Below are 17354 nucleotides of genomic sequence, written 5' to 3' on the forward strand. Positions count from 1 at the left end.
TTCCCTTTCAGTCAGTGTGTTTTCTGTTGGGCTGTTTGATTATTGGAATATTATGAATCCTTTAAAACTCCATGGCAAAGGTTTCTCCAGGATCTCACAAGAAGCAGAGGAAATGCCCACGTATTAGTGGGTTCCCTTGTTCATGATTCTTAATATTGGTGTTCACAGATCCACATCCAAAATGTAGTAGGTGCAGAGAAAATATATGTACAATTACTAATCTTTATGTAGTTTTTGATAGGTAGAACAATGGAAAAGGTTTTATCTATGGATGACTAATCCTTCTCATCTTTTGCTCTGCCTAATTGTGATGGTGATCTGTATGTTTCTTCCTCTATACTAGATGCTTCCCATACCCCAATGGGTTCATCCAATGATTTGTTTTTGGATGCATCAGGAGGGGTTTTGGGTTGTGTGCCTAATTATGCCACTTCCTTCCCTACGGTTGTGAAGAGGATTGAGGGTATGTGGGTGGCTCTAGGCCTATCAGGGGTTTGCGCTAGATTTATCCTAACGTTAAGACCAAAGCATTGTTTCGTATATGAGCAAACTTTGATTAAAGGTAAAAATTAGCTTTGAAATGTAATTTTTGAAACAGAATTTTTATGGCATGAAATTGAGTTTTCATTTTTTACTTAACAGGGTTTCATTAGTATGGGGGGTAGGAAGCTAATTTAAGAATTATATCTGCCAGGCTGGTTATCTAGAGCTGTCAAATTTCTTATGCTACAGAAGTCCATCTCATGTTGCCTTCCTGACCTGATAAAGGTTATGTAGCACTGCACTTACATAACTTGGGTAGTATGACATATTAAACAACTTGGGTAGTATGACATTAACTTTTCACAATCCACTACTGTTAAACTTCTTGGCACTTAAAGTGCTTTTGGGAAGCAAGGATCTCTTTAAGGGGATAGTACCTAGTGTGTGACTTGTGCACTAGCCTGTAGAAAGACCTGGAGGCTCTTAGCAACATTTCTTCAGCTGCCTAGTGTGATCAATGTAATAACAGTTTGGCAAGTCATTGAGGGCTTCACACTTGCCTTTAAGATTCTTCATGCTTAACAATAATTGATTAAGTTTAACATGACTTAAACAAACATCTCTCTTAATGCAAAACTATTGCAAAGTTAAAGATGAACAGCCAAATAAGAGGAGAGCATTGGAAACAGAGAAAAAGTAAAGGCAAAGTATATGCAGTGTACTTGCAGAAGGAAGGGATACTACAATAAAAAAAAAAAAAAAAAAAAAAAAAAAAAAAAAAAACCTTGACTATGGGGTCTCATCTTTCTGGAAAGTGGACCTAGCACACCACTTCTTGATAGTGCACCTAACAGACATCAAACAAAATTAAACTTCACATTCTTATACAAATATCTTTATTTCTATTCATACAATTTATGACTTGGTTGAAAGTACAATCACAAAAACAGTTTATAAACCACTTGCTTCTGACTTGATTTTTCTCTTTTGGTCAAATTCACTATTATAAGACTACTCACCATAAAGTAAGAGTTACTGATAATATCACAAAACTGTTAGTTCAACTTAACACTTAAATATTTTATCTTACAACGATAGCATGAATTTAATAGGATTGACATTTTAAGTTAAATAATAGTTAATTAATGTTACTATCAAGTTCTACACTTACAGTAGGATCTACATATCTGAAAAATATATTATTTTTAAGATACCCTTGTGTCTAAAATGATGAGTATCTACATGTGTTCCATATGTATAAAGATTTGGTAAGATTTTCCACTGCTGTTGTGCAACAGTTGCATGATCCATGAAAAAAAAATCCTTGCTTAGCTTTCTTACCCAAACTAAAAAATTTCAGTGAACCTTAATAAATTACTATGGGTATTCAATGATCCAAAGACAAATGGAAAAAGGTGGTAGAACACAGATCAAAACTTTAGTTTGCACTTGAACGGTAATGTTTTATCAACACAATCATTTGTTACAGGCTGAAAAGTGAAAAACCAATGGTATTCAAGAATTACCGAGATTCTCACTATATGTACAGTATGAATTGAGTTCAGTAGGTGTGACTTACATCATTAGATGTGAAGAATTTTAAGTAAATATTTTTTATAATTGAGATAACAGATTTCAACCTGTAACCCCTGAGAAAAGTAAAATCTAATATTTGGTTCATAAATGTCAGCTAAGTGTATGAATCTTGATTTTATTTCTTCAGTTCAAAGTTATATCTTCTTAAATTAATTTAGCAAAAATGGAAATTATTCAGCTCATGGAATAAAACCCAACTTGTTTCCTTAAACTAAAGTTTTACCCTTGTTTATGCAATGTGTAAAATTTCATGTAATGCACACTGAAAAGCATTTAAGAAGTAACTTTTCAACATGTGAGACACAAACTTACTTTAGGTAACTTATTCAACACTGGTTCTTGTAAAACTAATACTACTAGTTATGAAAATAATTACTTGAAATGACGAGACTCATTACTCAAAATTAGGTGTGGATTTCATAGAGAAAATAATGCCTTTCATTTGGTATGTTAAAAAACCAAAGAAAATGTTTTATGGAAGATTTATGGTAACAAATTTTAAAGTTAGACACCAAAATTTATTATTACAGCTATGAGTCTTATAACAACTATACAAAAGAATGAGAAAAGTTTTATTCAAAAGCAAATAGCTTTTCCCAGTCTAAAATTCTACATGGAATGTTGTCAACTAATACAGTACGTATTTGGCTCATCACTTTGGTCTCAAAAAACATTTCAAGGAAACTCAAATCTTTTGTCAGTGTCCAAGTCTATTTCTGATATTTCACTACTGAAGAAAACTGCTGTTGGAAGACTGAAGGGTAAGCAATGAATATATGATTATCATACAACAAGGTTAACTATATTTCTAAATATTTGATTAATATTTCTGTACAACAGTTTACAAACTAAAGCTTAATGAGTATATGTGGTTGATAGCTCTTAGAATATGTTATAGTTATTGTAAAAGACTTAATAATTGTGCAAAAATTGTATAATTGCAATTAGGACTTACTCTTCCTTTATATTATGACAGCACAAAATTATTAACTGAACTGTACTTGTCACATTAGTTTATAAGTTTATGAACTACTATTAACACTTACATAGCAAAACCAAATAACACAGGTATAGTAGTAACAAGTATTAACTGCAAAATGGCAATACTAAAATAAAACTGGTAGGATCAAGGTTGAGTGGCACCCTCCAGCCCGCATAAAGTTTCTTGTGAGATAACAATTTGCATCCACACTGACTTTAACCTCTACTCATACTGTTAATGTCAAGTCAAACATTACTAAAATAAAATTTCCTGCATCCCTCCAATTTCTCAGCAAAAGCAATAAAGCTCAAGTCCAGGAACTAAATCCCCATTCTGTTTGAATTTTTGAAAATACCTGTAATACAATTTCAATAGCCAACCTTTATCTGTTAAGCAAATGACAAGATCTTCATTAAAAGGATAGTTTTCAAGTAAGAATGTAGTTCTATAAAGAATACTTTTCATGTCCCATAAATAGGATGCGATTGTAAAAATATCTGATGTGCAGGCCCCCCCCCACAAAAAAAAACCTTAATCTCTTTTGTTTGTTTGTTTTACTATACACATATTTCATCAAAATGATATGGTATCATTGAACAGAAACACCATATAAGGTGTGTATCATCCAGAGGTTGGTATCCACAAAGACATACACTCTTATAATATATAAATACGTACTAGTATATATATGCAATGAAATCAAAACTAGATTCTCAAATGAGCTTGACTGATGATAGAAATTTTTCTTATGGTAAATAAGTATTTCTCATCTTGTTTACTATGGCACATGAGCATACCACAATAAATGTTGGAGTTACATCTTTTTTCTTTTCAGAATTTTTTCACTTCTCTGTCTTTCATATTTACATTTCCAAGATCTATTTTTTATTTTTTTTATATAGTACTTCACATTTATTATCAATTATTTTCCCCCCGTATTTGTGCTATGTTCATTATATTAAACATAATGACAAATTTGCAGACACACTACCCTTTCTTCATTAGTACATAGAAAAACTGTAAGGAGCAAACTAACAAGATGATATTCCCAAATGCTCCAACACAAAAAGAACTAACACTCAACCCATCAATAACAGTATCATACAGAGCAAAGATATCATTGTCCTAAAAGAGAGATTCATTTTTCTCCTCTTCAGTTCAGAAAAATGCACCTGGAAAAATATTATCTGAGAAAGCAGTATAAAAAATAGCACTCCACCACTGCCAATGCTATTTACAATATATGTACATGCATAAGCAGAAGGGTTTAAATATTACTTGCAATGTGTAAGGGAGTTCGTTATTGGCAAGAATGTCAATATTTGTTAAAACTACATAAAAAAAATTATTCTTAAAAGAGGAGCCTAAAACAGTACTTTGTGGAAGGATTTAATACTCATTTGAATTATCAATATTTGGAAGGATAACACTACAACCAATTATTTAATAGACCTACATAATATAAATGTTGTTATAAAGCAATTTATGTTGATTACTGGGTCATGTTATTGGACTGTCCTGAGGCTAGTTTGGGGATTTATTCCTAAATGGGGTAAAATAAGATATAATTTACACAGGACATTCAAGTATTTCTATTTAATCATGATCATCACTATGTATAACTAGCAACTCTGATATAATAGAAGCAGTTATGGGTTTAAATCATTGTTTTACCTGAAAATGTGTACTATGTACAATAAAAACTGACATAACTATTCAGCCTTACTGAGCAGTCGATTAAAAATTCCACCAACAGAAAGTTACTTTAAGGGCTATATCATGATATGTTTCTTTAAAACACTTCAGTTAGAACAGACAATATGGTGGGTTAAAACTTTATGAAGATGTAAAATTAATGCTTTCCCTCGTTAATTAGACTCATATTTTAATGTTCTTCATACTATACTGTACAGTATAAAATATTTTCAAGACACAGATACAATTTTTCTTAAAATTAAATCTTATTAAACATACTTTACAAATACTATAGAACTAATTCTCATAACATTACTATATGAAAATTTCAATATCTGAAGTTTAAAATATTCTAAAGTTGAGAAAACCTTTAACTTAAATTCTCATAAATGAGTAGTGCTGTGTTACCAGAAAATATAAAGTATTTAGTATAAAAAATGGCATTAATAAGAAAGACCAAAAATAAAGAATACAAAACTGCTTTACTTGGTTATAGTTTGTCATTCGTGATGGCCATTCCACCATTTTTCTCTCTTAAGAGAGAAGCAGTAAGGGAATTTGAACGAATGCAAGCTTGGGGGCCCTATCCAGAGCCTCACCACACCCACTATCCTAGACCAGCCTACTCCCCTGAGGCCAAGAATATTAATCATAGCTGTTAAAATGAAATTTACATTCTAGAGTAAAAATTACTTTCCATACATATTCAGCCTATATTTAACTTCATATATTTTTATTGTTTTTTTAAGCCCTCTTATAAGTTTTATAAGGGGCAACTATATTATTTGTAAAAAAATATTTTTCAAGAGTAAAAATACATAGTATTAACCTCAGATCACAAAACTAAATATTTATGCATGAAACTCATAATGTTCCATGTATGTTTTCACTGAAAAAAACATATTTTAACTGAAAAAAAAGTATGAAAGACAAACGTGAATCTTATATATTTACACAAAATTAATTCCAGGGAAAAAGTTTATGAAAATTGTGGTGATAAAGCAGCCACACTACACAAAATATATTTAGTGAACACTTAACCTTATTTGCTGAAAATCTAATGCCTTATATATTTAAAATACCTTGTGTTTTACTTCAACCACATAACAAGCATAAACAGACTTTATTTAACTGAAATACTAGGGGTTTACTGGAGTAGGCTGCTGGTAGCAGCGAGGCCTCTGTGCATCGGGATCCAGATATAAAACGCCACAAACAGCAGAGAAACCAAGGATGATGAAAAGGAGCTTTAACAGCCTGTTTTCTCCATTATTCATTTCATGAGGAAGGACCTTTAAAGAAAGATTAAAAGGGATATAGTATGTTAAAACACAATAAATACTTTACAGCTAAACATCAAAGTACACCATACAGTATACTCCTACTGATTTCCTTTGGGCTAAAAAAAGTTCCACCATCAATCTACTGAATTTGAAGCTATTAAGATTCCTTCTAAAATTTAGACAAGTTCTGCATAATGTGGAACAACAGTATCACAAATTACAACTTTTCTAAGAACATTCATAAAAAGCAGACTGGAAAGAGGATGGAGACTTGAAGGCAAAGATGAGGATGATTTGGTAAGAATGGAATTGGAATCTTAACCCCCCCACCCTCACCCAAGAAGGGGGGGGATGAGGAAAAGATTTAAGAAAGCAAAGATGCAGAGGAAATATAGAATATATATATATATATAATATATATATATATATATATATATATATATATATATATATTATATATATATATATATATAATACTGAACTTGGAAAATTTGTATGAAGAAAATGGAAATGAACTGGTGGTAGCTGGCAAGATATTATGGCCAATACAGCAAAATACAGTATGTATTTTAGTCAATACATGTAACATTTCAATGGAAAACCATTATATACAGTGGATCCCCCATATCTGTGTCCTCGGCATTCGTGGACTCTCATATTTGCGGATTTCTCTATGGACCATATCTACCCGTTATTCATGGGAGATTTGCAGTATTTTTCTATGAGAGATACCTACAAATTACTGTATTTTGTGATAAGAGTTTGAACCCACAAAATAGGCAGTTTTCAGCATTTTTATGGGGTTCTAAGTATTCAAAGATTCTATTTCACGAGGCGGTCTGGTACACATCCCCCGCAAATATGGAGCGTCCACTGTATTTCAGTCAATGTGTAAAATATTTTTTAATGGAAAACCTTTGGAAATAAACTCTTCTGAAATATCTGCATTTTAAAATACTGCTATAAATTTCAAGTAGATTCAAACTCAAACATCATAACATATTCCTTGTGGAGTGCTATGTTTCTATGGGATGATCTAGTTACAGAATAACAAGTGTTTTTCAAGGCCTATACCTATCTCTTGTAAGTGCAGTTACTTACACAGAAGTTTGGCAATGGGAGAACCATTAGTCCAGTCTGACAAGATTAATACAAATATAATGTCTAGCAAACTCACCTCAAAAAAGGTAACATAGAGGAATGTCCCACATGCAATCCCTTGAAGAATTCCAGAGATAGCAGCTGTTGTAAAAGATGCTTGTAGTTCCATAATTCCCATCCCTATGCCTACTCCTAATGGCGCAGTAACACAGAAGAACATGATACCCAGTAGCATCTGGAAATAATAAAGCAAGCTGTATAACATTCCTGATATTGTATTGCATAAAAGCTCATGAGAAAGCCCTTTTATTTCATATAATTTATGATGTTACAGAAACTGAATACTACATATAAAACCTGATAATTAAGAACTGTCTAAAATTTTATTTAATTAAAGAAGATACAGTTTTTAATGATACTGTACATACAATAGTGTATTTTCTTCATATCACACTTTCATAAGCAACCATGGCATACACAAATCTATACATATAGGGTATTAGTTCCTTGAAAGGAAGGGTTTATCTTAAAATCTGCAGCATCTGAAAGTCATTTTCTAGTTACACATATGTATAAGCAACTAACCTAGGGCTTGTACAATAAGTTATGAAACTATAAAATTGTCCCTTAAAAAATTATAAATTTATTTCTAAATTGAGACAATTTCTCATTTAATACAAAGCTAAGGACAAGCATAGAATTATGTCTGAAATATGAACTTGCAGATATGATGACCTGTGGAAAATTAGATGAGAGGACATAATAATGAAAAAAGAAAAAATGATCAGTAATTCATTTATTAATAGTACACAGTAGCTAAACCATACAAAGGAAGAAATATACAGCAAGGGTCACAAAATTAGAAAAGCAAAAATTGGATGAACTTATAAAACACTGAAATGGATGTGTCAGAAGAAGAATCAGAAAAGAGGTTTTACAAATGTTACAAAGTCTGAATAGTGAGTACTAAAGGTCATAGTACGCATACTAGAGTATGGCGACCACAAAGGAAGATTTAGTATAGCAACCTATGAACACAGAGTAAAGTGTAGGGGTGAATGTAATAGAAAATAAAATTTGTAAATAATAACCCCGGAAATACCTAGGATTGCAAACCGTAAATTGATTAGATTTTCAGTGGCAGGCATGTAGAAGGATGGTGAAGAGATGGAGAGAAGGAATGCTATGACGATTAAGCAGAGCTTGGTGTAAGCAGAAGATTTTTGTTGCTGATACTACATATTGCACAGTGATGCTCATACAAAGAGGACAATTTATAAAAAAAAAAAAAAAAAAATATCAACAGCATAGATACAGCGGAGAGGGACTTGTCAACTAATGGTGTTTGATAGTATTCTAGCATCATGACTATATGGTAAATGTACAAGCTATGTGCTGATCTATATAACAGCATATACCGAACTGGTTGGTCGGAGAAAACTAAGATTATTATAAGGAGAGACTACAAAATTCTGTGATTTATTGCCAGTGTGCTAGGAGTGTTGTATTGCAAATGAGGATGAAGCAGAGAGATAGCATTCAGACTGAAGAATGGCCTGAGATCTTAATGGAAGATGTGGTTGGACATTTGATAAGAATAAGAAAGAAAATCGGTTTGAGAAGTGAGCAGTAGTATGTACATAAGTAGCAAGAAGCTGACTTGTTGGGATGTCCTAATCATGGAATTACTTGGAACCTGAGTAACATGACTCTTGTTACTACTGAACTGGCTATCAGAATTTGACAAGTCAAATATAATGAAAAATGTCCAAAGGAAAGCCATTATTCAATAGAACACTTAAGGATTTTGACAAACAGCGTTAATTACTCTCAATTTTCACTACATTTGCAAGTGAGGTTGATAAGAGTAAGAATATAGAACTTGTATGCTAATTACAAAACTTGACATTGCAAATTCCTTGATAAAACTGAACACCTACATTCATAACTAACAACCTAGTAGGGCAGGACATAATTCTTTAAAGACAGAGGTTACAAAAAACTTAAACTATTACAAACCTGTGACATTGAAAGTTTGGACTGCACCATATTTAGTCCTAAGGAAAATGCAATGATTCCCTTATGGAATATCACAACCAAAAAGAGTGCTACTACATCATCGATGGTTTCTTGAAGTCCAACAGCCAACCCTTCAAAAATCTGTTGAAGAAAAAAGTACTATACATAAGTAAGATGGTTAATATCATTATGAGTGCATTACAATATTTTACTGTAGTACATATAAAATCTTTATATCTAATCACTGTAGGAGTAATGCATACTCAAAAATACCTTTTAGCAGTATAAAATCTTTATATCTAATCACTGTAGGAGTAATGCATACTCAAAAATACCTTTTAGCACTACTAATAATAATTAGGAATGCACTGTGTAAAGAATTCTTTATAAACAAAAATCAAGCTTCCATTTACACCTCATAACCATACAACTCAATTTCCATCTCCCTCAAGAGAACAAATCCCTTATGCAAACTCAACAAAAGCCTTGAATGAATGCAGTGGCCTTTCATATACACTACTACAATACTTCATAATATCTTACATGAGAGAACACACTGAAATTTACCTCACAGCGCTATTTTCATTAGTCATATCAAGGTGATTATAACAGGTAGCATTTATTTGTACATAAAATACTAAAAGTTGGAGGTTTACCTTAGAACAAATATGCAAAGGCTAAATCATACACATATGAGTTACGCATATGGCTTTCATTCATGCACATACACTTTAGGAAGCACACAAAAATAAAAACATTATATTATGGTACACTGAACAGCTGAGAATATTAATACTATCTTTTTGATGGCATAGTCACTGTCTCATCCTCAACGTTTACCCTTCCATGGTCTACCCAAATCTCCATGGTGACCAGACTAATGTTAAAGAATTCTCTTTTAGCTGGTCTTGTGGCTGAGTATTGTGTTGTAATGATAAACATTATAACATGTGATAAACATTATAACATGTGATAAAGTATAACTGGACTCAGGTTAAGAGGGCTCTTTCTCTTATCCTCAGTGAATGCTGAACCCCGTTTAACTTCATCAAAACCCACAAGAAGAAATGGCTAGGTACGTATGCCCCATCTTATTGTTTACATACAACCAAAAACAGGCCAAGAAGCCATTTCCTTTTCTGGTTGGCAACAAACCAGAGCTCAGAGAAGTTTGTTCTTCGTTTATTTCTTTGTTTATTGGGAAACACCCAAGTTGAAAGCTGAGTGCATAATTTTAAGTTCCAGTTAATACATTTTCAGTTCAGACTGTAGAACAATTTATAGTGTAAAAAGCCATAAGCCGGCTTTTTCGTCACCATACGTCGACACTTCTTACAATTTATGAACATTAGGCTAGCTCCGAGATGTAGTATCATAATATTTCTCTCTTACTCTATCATCTTTTCTATTATAAAAAACTAAGAAGATTTAATGCCTTGACTGAGACAGATTCAGAAGAAGAAGAAGAGACTACCAGCAAGGCACCAACTAAAAATGACGCTTTTTAAGAGACCACTAACTATGATATCCTTAACTTCTGTTATTGTCCAGACTCCAGACTATTAAGCATGCATACTTGCAACGCTATTCTACATTATCCTACTAAGACAATAGAACTTACTGTGACTGTATAAGACCAACAAAGGACATTATCTAAATACTTACTACTAAACCGTCAGGCCGGCTTCTGCAGTCATCCTAGGTATCTAGCTACACATGTATCGTAAGTATTCTACTATAGTATTAGTATGTCACCCTTAACTATAACTATTCTCTGACAGTTTTTGTGAGTAGTATATACCGCACAAGAATTTTGTTCTTAGCTTATTAATTTCATTATTGAGATTCATGGAAACATCGACGGTAAGTTGAAAGTTAAGTATGTAATTTTAAGTTCCATTTAAAAAACTTTTAATTCAGACCGTGGAACAATGATATTATTGTGCATGTAAAGTCATAAATGGCTTTTTATGCCAGCACACATTGGTGCTTTTTATGATTTATGATCATTAACACCAAGAATTTTGTTCTTCGCTTATTAATTTCATTACCAAAGTTCATGGAAACATCTAAGTTGAAAGCTAAGTGCATCATTTTAAGTTCAAGTTAAAAATGTTTTAGTTTAGACAGCAGAACAATGATTCTATTGGGTGAAAAGCAGTAAACTAACTTTTTTGCCAGCAACATTGACGCTTCTTACAATTTATGATTGTTAGCTATTTGTAGCAGTGCAAAATTGTTTTGAAGAATATATAATCTTATTTAGAGGTTTTACCTTAAGAAATGTTCCACAATTGTTATTATTATTATCGCCATACATAATCCTTTTAGATAGCGATGTTGGCAGTAGCCTACAATCTACGTTGATTCAGTGAGATAAAGTTAGCTAGACTGTAGTAGATATTGTCTGTAGCCTATAACCTAGGATTATATATCCTTAAGGGTGAACAAAAATAACCTGGATTAGGTAGTAACCTAAATTAAAGTAAGATTTAAAGACATATCCTGTTAGGCCATGGGCCTAGGCAGTAGCCAAAGTTTACACCAAAGACCTTACGATTAGATAAAAGGGTACAGACATTTTTCTTTTTACATAGCCTATATACTTAGGCATAGTCTCAGTATTCTAGGCTATCATGTGCATACCCTTACAAGGGAATTAAATAATCTATTTTGAATAAACATTAAACAATGATCTATGCTAGGTGATAGGCTAGCCTAACCACAAAGTTTCACATTAGTAAGTTACTATATTATATAGTAGGCCCATGAAACCAAATATGCTATGAGGTAGTAGACTAAATTGAAAGGCTACAAATTACACCTCGTTAATCCCATACATTTAAAGGTGAAGTAATTAATCTGGTTTAGACCTATACTAGGTGATAGCCTATGTATAAAGTTTCACATTAGTAAATTACTGTTTTATATAGACCAAAACAGTACATAGATCAAATGGGCTATGAGGTAGAAGCCTATCTTGAAGGCTACAAATTACACCTGGTTAATCCCATACCTTTAATGGTAATTAATTAATCAGGTTTTAGACGAAAACCTATACTAAGTGATAGCCTAACTATAAAGTTTCACATCAGTAAGTTACTGTTTTATAATGTATAGCCTACTGCTATATATAAACAACTTGGGTTAGACAAAAATTTTAGCCTAACTATGAGTTTACATATGAGTAAGATACAATTTAGGAAACATCCTACTGTTGGTTAATGCAGTGGTAATTCAGCCCAAATACTTAGGATTGGATATAAACAGTATCCTAGGCTTAATTAAATAGCAGTTTTTACGACTAAGGGGTTGATACTGATATGGTAGCCTACTGGTAAGTCTACATAATAGTGGAGCTCTTTATCTTTAAAGGTTATAAAAATCCAGAACAGACTGTGGCCTAACCAGACTAAGTAGGAACCTTCTTTCTAAGGGAATGTCCTACCAGTAGCCTAAAAAACAGCATGGTTTATAGCCTTAAAAATTTTAAATAAGGGATTTTGACGTAGGAAAAATCTATTTCTGGGTGATTGGCTCGTGTCGCCCTATGAAAGGATCCTTAATATCATTCTTTCTAGGTAAAATTAATCTAAAATTACCAGAGAAAACAAAATTAAGAAAATGTCAGTAAAACTGACTCGCTCACTCTTTAAAAGAAGTGTCGGTATGAGAATAGGGGCGAGTGGGATCACTACCACGAGACATTCACCATTTAGACCTTCCAATCAAAATCCCCACTAGAGAGAGCTGATACCAACGGGCGATGCGGCCGCTACTACTACTACTAGGGACGCCACGGACAGCAGCGCCCCTAGCGGTCATCCTTAATCTATGAACATCTTGTCCTGCAGGGAGGGCAATCAATACAGGGTGGGTTTCATAGGGCGACACGAGCCAATCACCCAGAAATAGATTTTTCCTACGTCAAAATCCCTTTTCTGGGCTCAGCTCGTGTCGGCCTATGAAAGAGTACCAGAGAAACAGACAAGATGGGAAAAAGGACAAATGAAAATCAGTTGTAAAAAAGAGGGATATAATATAAGTGAATCAGTTATTACAGAATATAAACTAAGTACTTAAAGCTAACTTATTCTAAACAATGACATAAAAGAAAGCCAGTAATGTAAAGTACTTAAAATTAAATTATAGTAAACATAGTAAAATACAATAATGCAGTGCAATTTAACAAAATAGATTCACTTAAATAATGTATTTACATAATATACAAACACATTGTGTCCTACCCTAGCATAAAAATAAGGGTAGGTACACTGAAGTACATTATAAGTACATAGTGTGGATGTCCCTAGCGAAAAAATAAGGGACAATCCACCAATATGATCTCAGCGGCTAAGCTAGAGTATCCAAGTAGCATGGCGATAGGGTGAGGCATGTTGGACGAGGTAGGTAGAAAGGAGACCTGGATCTATACTATGACTACTATACAGTATCAGGAGAAACAATGTTTCCCGCTGCTACTGCAGAAAATTTTAAAGATTCCAAGGACTTTAGATAGTGACGTTTAAAGACTGTCGGAGATTTCCATCCAGTATACTTTTTAAGATCCTCAAAGTTCATATGTTGAAAGTAGTTAATTGAGGTGGCTACTCCCCTGATGTCATGTGCTTTTGGAAATGAATCAGGATTGGCTTGTTTAATGAAGTAAAGGATCTGTTGTCTAATACCTTTTACTGATAAAGTACCACCTTTTTCTCTCATGAAGAGAAAACCTGAGGATCTTGAGGATGTACGAGATAGAAAGGCTCTTAAAGTTGATACTGGGCAGAGAGAAGGATCTTGCGGAAGTGGGATGACTTTCCAAGGAGCCCACCTTGCAAGAGGATCCTCATTTTTAGCCAAAAAACTACGATCGGGAGCAAGCAGAACTTCTCCTGAGGGGAGGAATTCCACATGACCCGCATCTCTGGATAGAGCCGACAGTTCTGAAATTCTAGCTCCTGAAGCTAGGCTTAATAAAAATAATGTCTTTCTAAGAAGCATTATGAATGTACAAGACGAGTTGTCAGTATCATGCTAGTTTGAGGACATCATTTAAGAACCATGAGACTGTAGTAGGCCTTTGAGAAGGTCTAAGTCTAGCACAGGCTTTAGGGATAGACGTAAAATAAGATTCAGTCAGATCTATCTGGAAACCTAACTGAAAGATCTTCTTCAAAGCCGATTTATGAGTAGTAATAGTGCTAGCTGCTAAACCTTTTTCAAAACAAGGATCTGAAAAAGGATATAGCTAAGTTAACTGTCATGGTTGTAGTGTTTGATTCTTTCAGGAAGGATGCTAATTTTTTAACAGCTGAGTCATATTGTCTAATAGTTGACTCTCTCTTATCTGATTCTAGGAAGAGGATGTTTTGTGGATCAATATTAGCATCTTTATTAGCCGCAAACTTCATGAAGTCCATAAAGTTAGGGTCTGAAGAATTCCTGAGGTAAGTGAAACACAGTCCTCATTTGTACTGATTGTGACAGCTTGGGATTGGGAATCCGTTGAGGTCGGAGACCCAATTCCGAAGCAGAGGATACCAGTTGCTCTTGGGCCAGTCTGGAGCAATCAGGGCTACTAGTCCCTTGAAAGTCCTCAGCTTGCTCAAGACTTTCAAGAGAAGATTCACTGGAGGAAAGACATAAATTTTTCTCCACTGATTCCAATCTAACGACAGGGCGTCCGTGGCATAGGGTCCGTCCAGAGGGTCCAGGTTGGGGGCCACATAGCAAGGGAGCTTGTGGTTCGCTTGTGAGGCGAAGAGATCTACTTGGAGACCTGGGACTCTCCGGCATATCCACTGGAATGACCTGTCGTCTAGGGACCATTCTGATTCCAGGAGGGACCGACCGGGACAAAGCGTCTCTATCACATTTCTTACCCCCGCCAGGTGAGTGGCGGACAGATGCCATTTGTGTTTGTCTGCTAGTGCAAAGATGGCTATCATGACATGGTTCACATGTTTGGATTTGGACCCTCCCCTGTTGATGCAATGAACTACCACTGCACTGTCCAAAACTAGTCTTAGATGAGACTTTTCCGGGGGAAGAAGTCTCTTCAGGGTAAGAAATACTGCCATTGCTTCCAGAACGTTTATGTGGAGCTGGCGGAACTGAACTGACCAAGTCCCCTGAACTTGTTTGAATTGAGAATATCCCCCCCACCCGGACAGGGAGGCATCCGTGTGAATGGTTAACACTGGAAGGGGATATTGAAGGGGTACCCGTTTGGCAGGTTCTTTACTTTTGTCCATGGACGGAGTTGATTGCGAAGGATCTGTGGAATTACTGACAACTTGTCTCGAGATTTGGCGTTTGCTCTCGATCGCCAAACTCGATTTATATCTTTCAGCCTTGCTTTCAGGAGGATATCTGTCACTGAAGCAAACTGAAGAGAACCTAGGATTCTTTCCTGGCTTCTCCTTGATGTTTGCTTGCATTTGAGAAATTGTCTCACAGACTTGGCTATTTCTTTCCGTTTGGCCACTGGAATTGACAGATTGTGGGAAGACAAATCCCATTGGATTCCTAGCCACTGAAAACGAGACTCCGGAGTAAGTCTGGATTTCGTTTTGTTTTATCTGGAACCCCAGATGTTCCAGAAATTGAACTACCTTTTTCGTGGCTTTGAGACATTCCTCGACTGTTGGTGCCCAGATCAACCAATCGTTCGAGGTATGCTGCTATCATTATTCCCTGAGTTCTCAATTGTTGCACCACTACTTCTGCTATTTTCGTGAATACCCTGGGGGCTACATTCAGACCGAAGGGCATCACATTGAATGAGAATGTCTGATTTCCTAGTCTGAATCCTAGGAATGGGGCGGAAGTGCTGGCTATAGGGATATGATAGTATGCGTCTGTAAGATCGATGGAGCATGTGACGGCTCCACGAGGAAGTAAGGTCCTTACCTGCGAGATGGTAAGCATTTTGAACTTGTCGCAACGAATGAAAGAGTTTAGCCTTGACAAGTCTAAGATTACCCTTCTTTTTGTTGAGCCTTTCTTTGGCACGCTGAATAAGCGACCTTGAAATTTTAGATGCTTGACTCTCGCAATAGCTCCTTTCTGAAGGAGTTCCTCCGCATAATCTGTCAATTCCTTTGATGGTACTTGATGGAATGATTTGATTGGAGGGGGATCTTTGATCCAACTCCAACCCAATCCCTTGGACACTATGCTCTGTGCCCAATTGCTGAACCCCCACCTGTGACGGAAGAGGAACAGCCTCCCTCCTACCTGGGGAGCCTCACTGTTGTTGGGCGGGTTGACCTCCACGCCCTCCTCTGAACTGCCTACTCCTTGCCGCTCTTCCTGTGCCACGCTGGCGAAAGTGGCCTCTCGCTCTGCTACCTCTCGACTGCCTATTAAAGGGAGGGTAAGCCTGACCTTCATACATAGGGTTGAAGGGCCGGCGAGAGTGCGTAGGAGGTCGAGGGTTGCGACTGAGGAGACAACAGGAGGATGGGTTGGGTCTTGCTTCGAGGTTGAAGGTTGTCCCTGTTGGGTAACTGGGACGGCCTGAACGAATTGCTGCTGCTGCTGGTGTTTTGGTAAGGCTGGAACCTTTTACCAGACTTCTTTAGTTTCTTACCAGCAGCGGGGCGGATTCTTGTTTCCTCTTAGAGGAGATACCCCACCTAGCTCTAAGGCTCTGGTTGAGCCTAGCAGCCTCGTGGTGCACCTCATTTACAGCGGACTCTGGGAAGAGGTCCGCTCCCCACATGCTGGAAGCCAGGAGTCTATTAGGTTCGTGCCTAATAGTACATTCCTGCAGAACATGCTTTCGGCAATTCCTCCTAACTTGGAAGAAGTCGAAAGCATCCGTCTGAACCGTTTGAAGCTGGGACTTGGCCAGAATCTTAAATAGAGGTTCTGTGCCATACGATAGAGCAGCCATCTCCGTGATAATTAGAGAATTGAGGGATCTGCCAAACCTAGTTCGAGCGTCGAACTCTGCCTGGATCAAGGAATCAGGCAGCCTTGGGAGCTTTTCGCCAAACTGGTCCATTGCACAGTCCGGTTTGACCTTACCAAGCGTGAAAGTGGCAGGCAAGTTCTCCCACAATTCTACGAAGGCTGGAAAGAGCGGAGAAGTAGAATCCGCTTCCCTCAGCTGTGGCATGGGCTCATCCTTGAGGACTGCCTGAAGAGTCGCTTCCACTATTTTGGTAGCGAACGGAAGAGAAGCC

At 35.8% G+C, this 17354-nt stretch overlaps 1 protein-coding gene across 2 annotated transcripts in view; it reads right to left on the minus strand.

Annotated features, from left to right (window-relative positions):
- Positions 1 to 1362: 1362 nt before the first annotated feature.
- LOC135221716 (zinc transporter ZIP1-like) overlaps positions 1363 to 17354 on the minus strand; it is a 106559-nt gene continuing 90567 nt past the window's right edge. For both annotated transcript variants that reach the window (XM_064259500.1, XM_064259501.1), the window contains exons 6-8: positions 9160 to 9300; positions 7217 to 7375; positions 1363 to 6048 (exon numbers count right to left, since the gene is read on the minus strand). In XM_064259500.1, coding sequence (XP_064115570.1) covers positions 5896 to 6048; positions 7217 to 7375; positions 9160 to 9300 — 453 coding nt within the window. In that variant the 3' untranslated portion in view covers positions 1363 to 5895. The remainder of the gene's footprint in view (positions 6049 to 7216; positions 7376 to 9159; positions 9301 to 17354) is intronic.

Source organism: Macrobrachium nipponense, chromosome 3 (assembly GCF_015104395.2).
Source record: "Macrobrachium nipponense isolate FS-2020 chromosome 3, ASM1510439v2, whole genome shotgun sequence".
Lineage (NCBI taxonomy): Eukaryota > Metazoa > Arthropoda > Malacostraca > Decapoda > Palaemonidae > Macrobrachium > Macrobrachium nipponense.